We start from the raw sequence: 15,134 nt of genomic DNA, 5'->3' as shown, positions 1-15,134 counted from the left end.
AAGCCCTGCTGAGGGAAGATGAGATTCTCATTCCATCCTGATTAGTGTTTGGAAAACATCAGATAAAGTTCCTATAATTTCAGTGATTTTTAAATAGAGGTTGAGTTAATCTCCACTGGAACAGACTTGAATCAAGCATGTTCTGACAACAGCCATTCACCTAAGTAACAAGAAGCAACAACAGAAACAAGTAAAAAACACACCATTCCCTGGTGCAAATACATACTTTAATGTCTTGTTTCACTCCTCAAAGTTGTTCCTTTGGCAACTAAGAAGTAAAAAGAAGGATATAAATAAATAAGTAGAAGCAGCTTGTGATTCCCAGTTGCATTACAGCTGACTTCAATGACTTTACTGCAGTGTACTTGCCAACAAAGCTGAGGTAAAAGCTGGTGAGAGCAGGGGAGGAGAGAGCAAAGTGATTTTAGGGACAAAGTTAAATGCACACCTAGCTGAAAAAGTACTGAGCCTTCGTATTTGCTGCCTCAGTTATTTTCCAAGCAAGCAAGCTCAGTATACAGTCAAGACACGAAAAAGCTATCAGTACTCTAAGAAAATACTAATTAAGGTACTATTATCACTATGACCACCAATAAAAGGCCAAATTTGTATCACGGTTCTTCTGGCCAGCTCACTGTTTTCCAATGACTACTGCAAGAGTGAAGCTCTGGGGGAAGAAGGGACTACATCAACCACATGTCCCACAGAGCAGGCTGCTGCAACTTGTCTAGCACAAACGTCACACCCCATTAATCACCTAAAGCAGCAGGAAACTGTAAACTTGTTGCACGCTAAAATAGCAAAAGTTCATTATAAGGACAACTAATATCCTGAAGGATGCAACTTTAAAGGAAAAGTCTCTACATTTAATGGCAAGCCACATTCATAAAGAGAGTTAAGTTTTCTCTACTAAAAACCCCCATGTCTTGTACAAACCCTCTAAACACAACTAGTGTAAGAAGGAGGAAACTAATATAGACTCCTGAATCCCCAGGAAGACTTCTAACACAACTGTTATCCTTTTTCGTAACTACAACAAAGAAAGGAAAGTTATGACTTCCGTTCCAGAGCTGTTAGGATGCAACACTGTGGGAAGCCACCAACATAATAGCCTGATACTTCTTGCACGGGAAATGAGAAGTAATAATGAAAAAATAGACAAGAGGAAACTCATGAACCTGTTTCACAAGTCCTAAGCATCAGCAATACTTAGGCTCACCTTCAAATGTTTTCTTGAGGGAACATTATTTTGCTTAGACATGACTTTATATAGAGGTTCTGGTTTCACCTATAACTTACACAATTGCTTCTCTACCTTTTTATTTTGAAGCCTCCTAAACACATGTTACAGAAACAGTCAGACAAATCATACAAAGGCTGAAATTATATGCGGTGAAGAGCTGCAGCAGCAGCGGAAATTTTAAACAGGCGCTCACTTTAGAGACGGGGACCTCGAAATTAAATACCGAACCCTCAAAGCCTCACACCACGCTGAAGTGACACAAGAGCGTGGATGGGGTCAAACGACAAGATCGCGCCTGACCGAAACGGCTGAGTTTGACTCAACCCGAGCACCACTGGGTGAGAGAGACGGAGAAACTATTCCCCACAAACAACAGCCCTCCCACCTCTTCCTCCCCCACTTCCCCCGGGAGGGCGGGGGAGGGAGGGCTCGCTGCCAGGCTTCTGAGGGCGGGCGGCAGCAGCCATACATGTGGCCGGAACCCCTCCGTTCCCCTCCACCGTCACACTCAAAGAAACCCTAACTCCCCCTTCTCTCAGTCCAAACTTCTCAAGTCTGCCTTAAAATGGTGCCTGATCAGGTCGGGCCCGCCCCTCCCCAGCGGACAGCTGCAAGCAGTCCCTGCCGCCACCGAGCTCCACCCCGGAGCAGGCCTGACGGTCCCCGCAATAGCACGGCGGTGGTCGTGGCGGGCGACTCGAGCCCCCCACTACCTTCCAGGAGCCCGCCTCCCAAAGCCGGGAGCCCTGCGTCGCGTCCACGCTGCGTCCCCGCCGCGCCCTCACCTGCCCGCGCCCCGCGTCCCTCGCGCCCGCAGAGGCAGCAGCGCCAGCCGCTCGGCTCTTCGCAGGCTCGCACGGGCTGCGCCGCCGCCAAGAAAGCCTCCACCTATTGGAAGAAGAACTTGCGCCTCCCTCAGCAAAGACGCTGCTGATTGGCCCTAGGAGCGCCACGGCCGTCGCGCCGCACGCGGGCCATGTTGACTATCCGACAGCGAGGCGCTCAGCCAATCAGAGCGCAAGCGACGGCCCCAGAGAAGGAAGGTGGGGGGCGCGGAGGGGGATGTGCGCGCGGCACTGACGGCGCGCGTGACATGGAGCGTGCCTGCGTCCTTAAAGAGAGAGGCGGCGCTAGAAGCGCACGCGGCAATATGGCGTTGGCTTACGCTGCAGATGGTAGTGTCGAGCTTGGGACGCACTGGGTAGAGCCCTTTGTGGGGTGGCCTTAGCAAGCCTCGGCGGGGGGGTATCTTTTAGCCGCCCCGTGAGGTCTGTACTGGAGACCGGAATGTAACCGTCCCGGTCGCGACATAGAAGGGCTGAGGGTTTGCTGCCGGCGCGCTGTGCAGTTCAAAGGAGGCGGCGGGCTGGACGTGGCTCTTGAGTGCTGCATCTCTCATCTACACGCCGGACGGTGACTGCTGCATCTCTCATCTACACACAGCCTCTGTCTGCCCCTCCTCCAGCGTGTCGTTAAGAATATCTGTGCTGAGGGCTGGGAGATGGAGCTGCTGCGGCGCACGGTGCCTGGCATTTAACCCACGGCCCTGCTTCCGAGCTTCTTCAGCAGCAAGGAGACTTGATCAGCTTCTCCTTCTGCCTGCACTGTAAAGTTGATTGTCCTAGCAGGTACATCTACGTGTATGCGACGGGTTACATACTACCTGATCAATAACGTGGTCATGGTTTTAAGAACCTTCCTGTATGTTCTCTGTATGCATGGGTAAGACTAAACTTCAACAGTTGTAAAGAACTGAGTGCTTACTATTAAAATTTTTTTTAAATGCCCTTTCTGATGTTCAAGCACCTTTTTGAAAATGCAGCTGTTAGCTTTTCCAGCATCATTTCCTAGATTATATACAGACATAATCTCCTCTCCTGTAAAGAAAAGAAAACCAACAAAAGTCCCAAAGAGTCCAGCATTCCACCACCCTCACAGTAAAGAACTTCTTCCTAACATCCAAGCATCCACTTCTTTGCTTCCAGCTCCCTTTCCTTGTTCCTCCAAACCAGCTCTTCTTTTTTTTTCTAACAGGTTAACAGCCTCCCCATATTTTCATGAATTCTTTTTTTGGGACAACTTTATTCATGGTACTGGATACACTTTATTTTCAGCCTTCCAAAAAGCATAAAGAAGTCCAAAGGGAGAATTTATGTGAAAGTATTCCTACTCCATACTTTTGTTCTGGCTGCTGGTTCATAGCTGTGAAGTATTGTTTTAATTTTCTTTTTTCTGTCAATCTCCATTTTCTTAAAAGCTGTTTTTCCTTTCCACACAGAAGATGTTCAAGAGAACAAACTCCAAAATTTGTCTCTTACAAAGGAGGTTTTGCTCAGTTATGTCATATAGCTGCACATTGCTGCTGCTCCAGGAACACACAGCAGCCCTGTTTGGGCTGTTCTTTGAAACACTGATTCTTCTGTGGCATGTGTAGAGTTTGTGTCTCTGCAGTAGTTGTTGTTAATGCAGTTCTCATATGCTGCAAACCCTGAATTGAATTAAAATGGCCTTGTAAAAGTTGATTTGGTTTCTTCTGGACCAATTATTGAAGCCTTGAAACAGGCTGGAGTGATGGAAGTATTTAGCTTTCTTCCTCCACTGATACATGTTGAAGTAAACACATTTAAATCATGTTCTTGGCTATCTAGTGCCCCACTCCAAAGGCATTAATCTCCCATGATCAGTGAGTGATTTCTGCTGACTGCTCTCTAACCTCTTGTAGCACAGCAGTAGACTTCAGGACTGTGCATAAGGCACAATCTGTGGAGTCATCTTGCTGTCAGGTGTTCCTGCCCTGCAGAGATCTGCAAAAAGATACTTGCTGAATCACCCTGGCTTGATTTAAACACCCAGCCCAGCATACAAGAGCTCAGAGAACCAAAACTAAGAGGAGAGATTATGGCAGAGGTACTGAACAGATGCAGTAGACACTGGGGAGAAAGCTTAGGCTGAGATTTGTAACTGGTAATAAAATGTCTGAGTCTTCTGCCCTTGGGTGGGTATTAATGGAAACTGCTCTCACTTGTTGAGATGCCAGACGTTCACAACCTAATTTGAGAGATAATACTTGGTTCGTCAATGACTTTTTCTGGAGGGGGAGGAAGAACTTTGATCATTGCTCAGTGGAATCTTGGTACTAAATAGCTAATCTGCTTCTTAATTAACTTGTTCTGTCTCAGGAGACATGTTAAGTAATATGGATGTGGTACAGCATCCTGTATAGAAATCACCCTGTGAAATCAGAGAGGAGTAAAAATTCCTTTCCATATTTGAGTGGTAGAAATTGTCATTGAAGAGGCAGCTAAAATTGGTCTGACAACTACCACCACCTGAAAATGTTTAAACTTAGCTTAAAATGTAGAAAAGGAGCTGAAGATGTGTACCCTGAGTGGCAGAGATGTGCTTACTAGCACACTTAAAATGCCATCAGTGGTTTCCTGGAACAGCAGACAACAAAGACAAAGGTTAGGATAAAGAGGTGAAAGAGAGTATCACAAATGTAATTAGGCACTCATTAAACGTTTCAAGTCTTTGAAAAGATCAGTGGCAACAAGACCAGACTGACAGATTCACAGAGATTTCTACCAGTATCTGAACAAACTGAGTGATGGGATGGGGGAACTTGTTCTCATTAGTGGAGCAGTGTTCACATGGGATGTCAATCTGGGTATTCACATTAGAAAGGCTGAAAGGCACGATTTGAGCAACAGACAGAAACAAAATTTGCTGCTGCCACATTTGGCCTTCAGCCAAGGGTGCAATTAAAAACAGAACATACTTCCACCTTGCCTTGCCAGCTCTCAATACATTCTTTGCTTAGGAAATTAAAACCTTCATGTTGTACAGAGTAATGTGAGATCTGTGTTCAAGAACATGAAAATATTTTAAAATTCCAAGATTTTACTATGGGGATCTTCATTTTCATAATGCTTAGCAAATCACCTTGCAGACTGGCTTCTCCAAACGTGTGCACACACACCTCTTAAAATACAAAAACAAATTAAAATACTGTAGAGCCTGTTCTCTCCCTTTTCCTTGCTGAGACGTGACTCAGCCACCCACTGCAGACCACTGTTGTTGATTCCCTTCTGCTGCTGCCAGGTCACTCTCACTAAGCAAGTGCAGTGGAATTTGCTGAGGTGCCACCTTGGTGGACTGCCAGAGAATAGGGGTTGTACTGAGGGTTTGTGATCCCACAGATTGACTGGCACACCCTCACCAAAAAAGTCAGCTTAAACAGCAGGCAGCCAAGCCTGGCTGCAGCATTCTGTCTTTGCAAGCAAGTTTTCCTTCACCAGGACATGATGCACACTATTATTTTTTGGCTGCAGAGGGGCAAGAAGTAACTGATCTGTAGCAGCTCTGGAACTTGTTGGTGGGGTTTTTTTTTGTTTTGGTTTTTTTCCTACAGATTCCAGGAGACTAGGTCTGTTTTTCTGACTCTTTGCCAAGGTCATTGTTTTTATTGAATTGTTTTTATGATCCTGTTCCTTTAAGAACAAAACAAAACAAAAACGGAACTCAAAATATAGGCAAAACTGATTTTGTTTGGAAAAAAATGAATTAACTTCCTGTTTGTGTAACAATATTTTAGCAGCCACCCTACGTGAGTTGCCAATTTGTGTGGGGGTTTTTGTTCCTTTTTAATAGAAAATACTGGGGCATGTCAACAAACTCACACATGCCTTATGAAGCAGACATTTTCCTTGCTGAGGAAGAGAAAATTGCAGCTGGAAGACCAGTTAAGTATAGGGAAAATAAGTTCAAGTATGGGAATGTTTTGAGGGCTTTACTGCTGGAGGAGTCAAGTGACAAGCTTGAAGAAGACAACTTTGAAAATGCATGAACCATATAGCACTGCACTATAAAAAGCAGCAGAGAATAAATACCTGTGTGGAATATACAAGGTGAGCCTAAAGTGGAGAGGATTTCAAAGGCTCTGATCCTTATAATGTCTATGAAAAGAATCCTATTGATTTTAGGAGACTTTTGATTGCGTTCAAAGAGAATTCACAGACAGGAATGCTGTTAGGCTGTATCAGAAGAAAGATGACTTTAGCAGCACTGATGCTTCAGCTAAGGATTCTTTCAAATCATAGTTTAAAACAAACTGACAATTATATAAAACACAAAAAAGGGAAGCATGAGATAAATAATTTTGAGGGTAGAATAAGACCAGTAAAGGCAGCCGTGACCCTTATCTGATGGGACTGTGGGAGGAAGCAGTGTGTGCATGTGGAAAGCATACAAAAAGAATGAAAGATAACCTTTGGAGAACACAAGTCTGAAATGCTTATAAGACCTGTGTAAGGAAAGTTGTCCCAGAAACAAAATGAAGCATTTAGGAAGGAAAAAAGGCTTGGTTTTGTGGTGTATGCTTGTTTTTCTCCCATTTCTTCTACATTAATACAGTAGTTAAACCATGGAATTGGATAAGGTTCTACTAAAAACATCACAGGAGGGAAAAAAACAGGGTGGGGAGGGGAGGCAAAAGCCAGGATGTTATCCTGGAGTATCCATAAAGTACAATCGAGGATTAACAGTTTTAAGCAAGCCCTAACTCAGATCACAAAAAAAAAAAAAAATATCTGTAAGCAAATTGCTGTCACTGTTTCACATTAAGCAGCAACTTCAGAAACAACCTAAGCACATTCCATCCCTTCATGGATATCCTGTGTGTACATGCATCTTGGGGAAGCATGTTGGGGAAAAAAAACAATGAGCTGGTAATGTTGAAGAGGGCTAGAATCTAAAATGGTGTCAAAATGTGACTGATCTTCTTCTGTTCCCAGACCAAAGGATGGAGAGGTTGCCTTCTTGGCTGTGGCTGGCCCTCTGAGGTACGACTGTGCAGTTTTAACAGGCATTGATACAATTCAATAGAAACTAGCAGAATAATCAAACACTGAATGTGAAATGAATTAAGTTAGTAATAGCAAGCTAAAGGAAAAGCTGCAGCGTGGTGTAAACCACACTTCAAAAAGCTGGTTGTGGAATAAAGATAAGCTCTATGTAAAGATAAGCTCTCTGTAAAGATAAGCTCCATGTTCTTCCTGTTATACAAAGGTCACATACAACTTGTCCTTCACAACAGATTTTATTTTCTGCATACGAGATGCATGTGCTTTACTGACCTTAACATTATGTATGTTTTCAAAGGCAAATATAGACAAACCAGGAAAAAACCCTACTAAGACTTTTCTGCTACTTCAAATATATTTATTCCTCAGGAGGAATATAAATACAAAAATATAAAGAAAGAGCAAAGATGTTTTATCTCTTAATTAAGGAAAGAAACATACCATAAATTTAAGAGCTGGGAGAGCAGAGATGTCACAGTATGGCCTTCTGCAAGTCACCATGAAGCTTAGTAATACTTGATTAATATAGTTCTGCATATTAGACACTTGGCTGTTGTGCAGTAGGTGAGATACCTTTTAGGATTTCATGGACTTTAACTCATTTAGTAACCAGTGAAATGCATTATTAGCCAATAGAGAACTGTTCTTGCAGACACAATGTGACTGCACAACATATGAAAGATGATTCAGGGTTAAATTCTCACGTTACAAATATCAGTCCTGAATAATGAGCAGTGTGTAGCTGTACTTCCTAATTGCAAACGAATCCACAAACCGTATCTCAGTTAGAAACCCTCTGTTAATTCCCCATGGCTCTCAACAGGTAATTAGGAACTGAACACTTTGGGTAATCAGGTCCTTTGGCAGCACTCCTGTTTCCTTGGAGGGATAGCTCCAAGAACACACCACCCTCTGCCATTAGCCCTTCATGTCTTTCCTACCTCTTTGTTCAGTGCAGGTGCATTTGCCTTGTATTTACCCACTTGATTGCAGCTGCAGGTTGAGCAAAGATGATGATCTGTTCCCTTTTGCAACAAAGGGACTGTTAGTTTCTACTATGCAAAGTGTCCTGGGTATACTTGTGAGAGGTTTTAATAACAGCAGCTAGAGTAAGTATCATAGTGGAACTACCCACTTTTCCTGCTTATGTAAAGGATACTAAAGTCATCTGGAAAATACTGGTCTTACTGTGGGACAAATTACTCAGCTCCCAGTTAGTAGCAGATTTTGCTGACTGTGACAATTCCAGAATGCAAGCTGCTGTGGGTCTCAGATAGAGATCAGTATGCAGGACAAATTAACCAAAGCCTGGGCAGATAAAATAAACAAGAATCCTCCTGTGGATTTGCTGACTGAGCAGCACCTTCCCAAATAGAACTGGCAGCCGTTCAACCTGCCACTGTTGTTGCAAAGAAACTTCTTGTGGGTTGGCTTTTTTTTTATTTTAAAGAATGGCTTTTTATTGACTTTCCAGATGACATTATTAATCCACCTAAACAGGATTTTTACTTTGCATATAATAGAAAGTGTAAACAACAGAAACCTGAGCAGCATACGCTCACTTCTTCAGTGGTGACCCAGCGCTCGCCTTCGAAACAAAGTCCTCTTCTTTTCAGTTTGCACTTCCATTCTGAACCATTTGTAGATACTCCTTGTAAAGCTTTTCTTGGGTTTCATAAAGTTTCTTTAGCTTCTTAATTTGTCCTTTGCTGAGTTCTTTGCCTTCTGTATCATGGGTGGGAAATCCCTGGAATATTTAAAAAAAAGAGAGAAAGAATATTTAAGATAAATTCTTGGACTGCTTTTGCTTCTTGTGGAATTGTGTTTTAATAAGATAGAAGGATAACGTCATAAAGGTAGGCTGTCAGGATGGGGTACATCTTGGCTACTTTTAGTCAGCTAGCTTTGACTATTTGTTCCCTTCTTAGTTAACAAAGAGGCAAAGGGTGTATTTATTTTCTGTCCTGTACTAAGAGAAGCTTAGACAACTAATTTCTAGATGATTATAGCTAAGAGAATAATGACTAATCCCTAAACAGATGGTTAAGAAAACACTTTTAATCATATTATCACATTGAATCCAAGGCTTAAAGCAAAAGCAGTATGAGATTTGTGTTCTCAGTGGAGAAAGTATGATCAGAGTTTTTACAGACACTCCTTGGCTTGCAGAGGTGTTTTCCAGGATTTACACTCTCCATTCTTACTTGTCCCCAGGGCCTGAATTTGTGCAGGTGAGGAGGACAAGCAGAAGCAGGATCAATGCCCAGGATGAAGCACTGAATTACATTTTCCAAGTAACACCTTTTATGTTCAAGGGGAAAGCAGTTATCTCTACAGCTCCTTCAGAGATCCTCTGCCAGGAGAGAAAAGAGTGGGCAGAACCAAGAAGGAAGCACAGGACTGCTCTGAAAACTCTGAAATTTGGGGAATTTGTATTTGCAAATTAATTCCTTTCCTTCCAACATAGTAATTAATCTGTGAAGAAACATCATAACCAAAATTTCTACAGGGAATTTTGCTCTGCAGTGAGAGGTGCCAAAGGAGACCAATGTATAATGAAAATATCCTTGAAGTGTTGGCTAACAGAGAACAAGTGCAAGGCATGTGCAGTGAAATTAACATATAGTCTTTTCTTGCTCTCCTCCCCTCCTCTCACTACCTTGGTAGCACTGCCCTGGAGGTTTTGAAACAAGATCAACTACATGTATAAACAATCATGTACAACTGGGGAAGGAAAACAACTCCATATCTAAAGTAAAGTCTTACATTTTCATCAAACATGGAATATTTGTCATGTTCTGATTTAAACATTTCATGTGGTGGAATCTTCATTTTTGCAAGTTTTGCTGCCTGCAATACAAAACATGCATTAACATCACAGTTGACTACTGACAGCCTGCCATACATTCAAAAGAAAAAGTAGACAATAATTTGCAAATCAAAGAGTATTTAATTGACAATTGTTTATCATGTGAAAAGAACTTATAATGAGGAACAACTCAATAACTTTTAGCTGTGCTTGTCCAGGGAAAAAAAAAACGTAGTTTAAATCTGTAGAGAACCACTTAAATAGGTGTATTGCAGGAACTCAATATAACTCACTTAAATTCTCCAAAAATGACATCTGATTTCTGCTAATTTGGTTCCTTAGTGTTTTAGGTGATTAGTTGTTATGAGTAAAGAATATTCACCAATTAATTCACTGCAAAGGGAACCAACCTTCATCAGTAGTTTCCTGCTGTCAGACACAGGTTTCTATGAAGGTCATAGCAGGCCCAGAGTGCAAGTAATTGCACTGAAAATAAACTGAACTTTCACTTTAGCTGTAAATGAGCATATCTCAGAATTCTTTCAAGCAATTTATTCCCACTATAAGGGAATCATCTTTTTGAAAGAATGCAAAAAGCTACTTAGAATTGGTGGATGAGAGATGCTATTTGTCTCTCTAACAGCTTACTTCCCTTCTTTAACCCAGAAAAGCATTTCCTGTACTGTTGGAGTCATTGGTATGGCAAACAATCTTTTCTTCTTACGATTTCATCTACTCTGGCTGTCCACTCCTCATCCAAACACTAGAATCTTTTGAGCTATATTAATTCCAATTGTAGAGATAAAACATGGTTTCACAAAACACTGTATTTCAGAGTTCAATCATAGGAACCAAGTGGAATCTTAAAGAGAAAAAAAAAAGCATTTTCACACATACCCATGATACTGGAAGGGGAAGAAAATAAAAATGACACAAGCAAAACCTTCTCTAACAGGCAGGTAAGGTACTAGTTTGGCAATTAAGGAAGTAATACTGTCTGTACACTGAAATAAGTGCTGCAAGTTCTTCTAAGAAGCTTTTGCAGCCTTTAGTTGTGTTTTCAAAGACAACTTCTTTATAATAGGAGCTGAAAATTCAAATCTGAACTGCAAGCCAACGTCATTCTGAGCAGGAAACTGTAGACAAAAAACAATAAATGGAGGGCCAGTTAAGGCTGGGCAGAGAGTCTGTGTTCTAATGTAATCTTTCCTGCATGTGACTATTGCTGCTAACACTTTTCTTCAAAATCAGATTAAAAGGATCTGAACACTTACTTCCTGCTGTTGTTTTTTCCTGGCTGCTTCTTCTTTCTTCCTTTTTTTCTCTTCTTCAATCTATGAAAGGCAATGTTAATGAGTAAAAGGTAACCAACTATTTCATTTGGTTGTTTTCTACAAACCTGAGCCAGCCAGCTCCCTTGGGTATCTAATTACAGACAAAACCGGGAGCATGACCTGCAGCAAAAACCACCATGCCTTGTAATTAGGGTTGTCTTATAGTTTCCACTGTACAACTTGGATTTCATTTGCTTTTATTCACAGTTAAACCAGTTTTAACTGTTCAGAATGCATTTTGTATGCAAAGTGTATACACATAAAAGAACACCTACAAAGCCTGCACAAGAAGTGGTCCTGCCATTCCACAGGGGAAAACATTTTGCAAATGACTTTGAAAAAAAAAAAAAAGACCACATTTCAGTGATAATTTAAGTTCTTGCCTCAAACTGTGAAGACATTAGAGTTTCTCAAGAAGCAGCTGTATCCCTTGATGTTCCTAGGGAAACAACTACCCAAATTTAGCCAACTTATAAAACTTAAAAAAAAAAAAAAGAAGTCTCATCTTGCATTTGCTTGAGAGAGACCTATCAGTTCTCCAAGTGTTCTGCCAGTACTGAACACAACACTGTTTCCAGGGAAAATGTTCTCTAGCTGCAGGTTCCACTCAGCAGCTATGTAGAAGCTGCCCTGTGTGCCTCTGTGATTAAAGCCTCTGGATTTGGCTGAAGTGACATTTTACTTCTCACTTAAAAAAAAAACCAACAACATGGAAGGAGAGATGTTTGGAAAGTCTTCTAAACATTTCTAGCCATGATGGAACTTGTTAAAACTGAGGACAGACATATGAAGTGTTACTTTTAAATGTTACAACATCAAATAAGAGTGTTAGGAAGTGCCAAAAGAAGAGTTTATGTACAGAACTTGTGCATGTGAACTAGAATTCACAATCTTTATATAGTAACATGTGAATTTTTGCCCCCACACCCTGAATATCTCACTTATCCATATCATATTAATTAAGATTTAACTAATGCATTTTGTTCTCACATATCAGATAAATACAGTCTAGTTCCATGGAAGATGTCAAGTCCATTTGTATAGACAAAAGAAGTCTGAATTAGCTTCTCATTGGAATCATTCTTCCAGACATGAATACCCTATATCCCTTAATTATATGAAGAACCTTAGAGGTATTCATTAGGTTCCATACAATATTTTCGAGAAGCTGCTGTTAAAAAAATTCTTTTCCTGAATGCACATTTCAGTGTCAGTTCTCTTACATGATTTTCCTTGTTTCTAGTCTGTTAGTATTTTTCATAGAAGTTATCACAGACATCTGAAGGAATCCATAGCTTACATATAATTTTTAATTAAAAATACATATATAGAATGCTTAAAACAATAACCTTTTTCTTTTCTTCTCTTTCTTTCAATAACGTGTCCTTATCCACTAATTTGACCACAGTTGGAAGTCCTAAAGAAACAAAAACAGATGAATGAGTTTCCAATGCCTGAGCCATCAAAGATTAATGTATTTACTCTGATAACTAAATGTAAATACAAGTAAGAAGTGACTAAGAAATCAGGTTCTACACAAAAAGATTGCAATGTACATTTTTATACTCTACACATGTATTTCCATATACAGCTCTATAATACCTATTCATACATCAGAAATACAATATGCTACAGCTTTGCAGTCCTTGAGTTTGTTGGATTATTCCAGGTTAGTCTGGGCAGGTTGCTTTCTCACCTCTTATAAAATCAGTAAGATTATAAAAACAACTATTTACAAGGTTTTAAGACATAACTGCCTACCTTCATGATCTTCAAATCGAACACCAAGCTCAGGAAGGATGTCATCTCGAAGAGCATCACTCAGCTGCAGCACTTCAGTTACTATACAGCATGAAAAATACTTTTAGTGAAGTAAGATTTGGTGAAAGTATATTTCTATCCTGCTACATAGTTATTTAAATGCAGTTAAGAAGTTGCTACTCTTTCACACCCACCAAAGAATAGCCTTTTGTTTTAAAGTGTGACTAGATGGATACCTGAGTTAGATGCTACCATGTGCTCATAATAAACAAATGTTCTCCCTTTCAGCAACTCTCAGCTAGTTAAAGCAAAGAAACAGGAGTCTGAAAGACACTAACTCTTGCAGTAGAAGCTACCATCCAGACACTACGCTAAAGCCTGCACACAAAGTAGATCCAAGTACCGTCCCTGAGTTGCACCTCTTCCCTAACACCCAGAGCACCATAGAGCTGAACAGTGAACAGAACACCAACTATCCCAACAGCATGAAAAGGAATAGCCACCCTATTTCCATTGCATGGAAGTGTTCTGCAACCCTCCCTTTGTACAGGAAAGCTCTGCAGTTTAGAGAAGCTGCTTTGTCTGCTGTGAACTGAGTCATTTTTCTTATTTGGTGCAGTTATACACAGTGAACCACGTTCAGGTTTGATGAAACTCTAAATAGGCCATTAAGATAAACAAGGGATAAGATTATCTTACTGGCTGTTAACACTAAAATATGCTGGCTCTAACCCAGACAAAGAAATTGCACATATCATATCAAGAATGTATCAGATACACCTACTGCTCAGTTACAAATATTCACTTATCTGAAATCATGAATAATTGAATGTTCAAGAAGAAGAAATCCATCAAGATAAAGAATAAGGAGAGAGGTATAACCAAACATGTATAATTTATGAAAAGATACATCCTCAGATCAATCCTCTGTCATCCAGAGGAGTCTGCACCCTGCTTCTCAGGGCTGAAACATGCCTGCTCTTTGCATGTTTAGGGATTCAGTAGGGGGTTGCTTACAGGATGCCCAAAGACAAAAGCCATTATCCTCACTAAGGATACCAGTGGGATCATGCCTTATGACCAGTGTCCATGAACACCCCAGCAGCTAAGCACTCCTGGAGCCTGTGATTATTTCCCCGATCTCTTTTCACATTTTCTGTGAATTTCAAGCCAAAGAGCCTTGGGTGTGAAACAGACGTTGTGCTGTCGTGAATGGGATCACTGTTACAGGGAAGAAAAAAGGAGCTTAAAAAGCAGCTTGAGAATGCTGGATATTAAGACTGGCAGCAAAAGACAAAGAGCAGCCATGGTTGCAGTGATCAAGCTTGTCCCAATTCTGGGAACAGAATCTGGGAACAGATACATTAGGAACAAGACAGAGGGTTTCCCCGTGTCCTAAAAGCAGCTTAGAGCAAGATACCACATGGCACCAGTACTCATGCCAGTAAATAAAGATGCAGGCAGAGTGCAGTCATGGACACATTCACCACAGGGTCGTCAATTTAAGCAGAGGTCCTGAGGTAAGTAACCACCAACAACTGAAGAGACTTGCTCCTGTTTGAACATCTGAATAACAATTTGCTGCTAACAAGAATTCTTCCCAAGCATTAAGGGCTGAACTTGTAGATGGTCAAGTACAAGTAAAACATCAGGATGCACAATGCAGAGGTGCTCTGACCAGCCCATCATTGATGAATTTTGTAGAAGTTTTCTACACTTCTTTCCCATGTACAGCCAGCACAATGTTTTCCTTCTGCTATTTACCATCATTGCTACATATGTGCACATACGAAGTCAAGACTCAGCTGCAAGTGATCAGTACAGGTCTGCAGCTGGAATACTAGTAAGCTTATAATATAGAGAATTTATTTTACTACTATGTTTCAGTGTTAGCCATCCTGGACAATGATAACGTGAGTTTTACCAATGGCTGTTCTGTGAGGCGTTTTGTAATTCCAGATATGTTTTGAAAATGTTCCATGGAGACATTTCTATTACTCTGCAGGTTTTACAAAAGCAGCACACTTTTTATTTAACCTCTAAGAATACTTAAAGCAATACAGATCATCTTAATTGATATTTAACACCAGCATCAGGCTGTGATGGGGAAACTCCCCTCACTTACA

General features: G+C 41.0%; 1 protein-coding gene across 1 annotated transcript in view; it reads right to left on the bottom strand.

Moving 5' to 3' along the window:
* Nucleotides 1-8,213: 8,213 nt before the first annotated feature.
* CARS1 (cysteinyl-tRNA synthetase 1) overlaps nt 8,214-15,134 on the bottom strand; it is a 30,160-nt gene continuing 23,239 nt past the window's right edge. Inside the window, exons 19-23 of the mRNA XM_054390634.1 lie at nt 13,009-13,089; nt 12,597-12,664; nt 11,188-11,247; nt 9,871-9,954; nt 8,214-8,851 (exon numbers count right to left, since the gene is read on the bottom strand). Of these exons, the coding sequence (XP_054246609.1) occupies nt 8,717-8,851; nt 9,871-9,954; nt 11,188-11,247; nt 12,597-12,664; nt 13,009-13,089 (428 nt within the window). The 3' untranslated portion in view covers nt 8,214-8,716. The remainder of the gene's footprint in view (nt 8,852-9,870; nt 9,955-11,187; nt 11,248-12,596; nt 12,665-13,008; nt 13,090-15,134) is intronic.

Source organism: Indicator indicator, chromosome 21, assembly GCF_027791375.1.
Source record: "Indicator indicator isolate 239-I01 chromosome 21, UM_Iind_1.1, whole genome shotgun sequence".
In the NCBI taxonomy this organism is placed as follows: domain Eukaryota; kingdom Metazoa; phylum Chordata; class Aves; order Piciformes; family Indicatoridae; genus Indicator; species Indicator indicator.
Note: the sequence above shows the minus strand (reverse complement) of the source record. Positions and strands in the feature narration are given on the sequence as shown.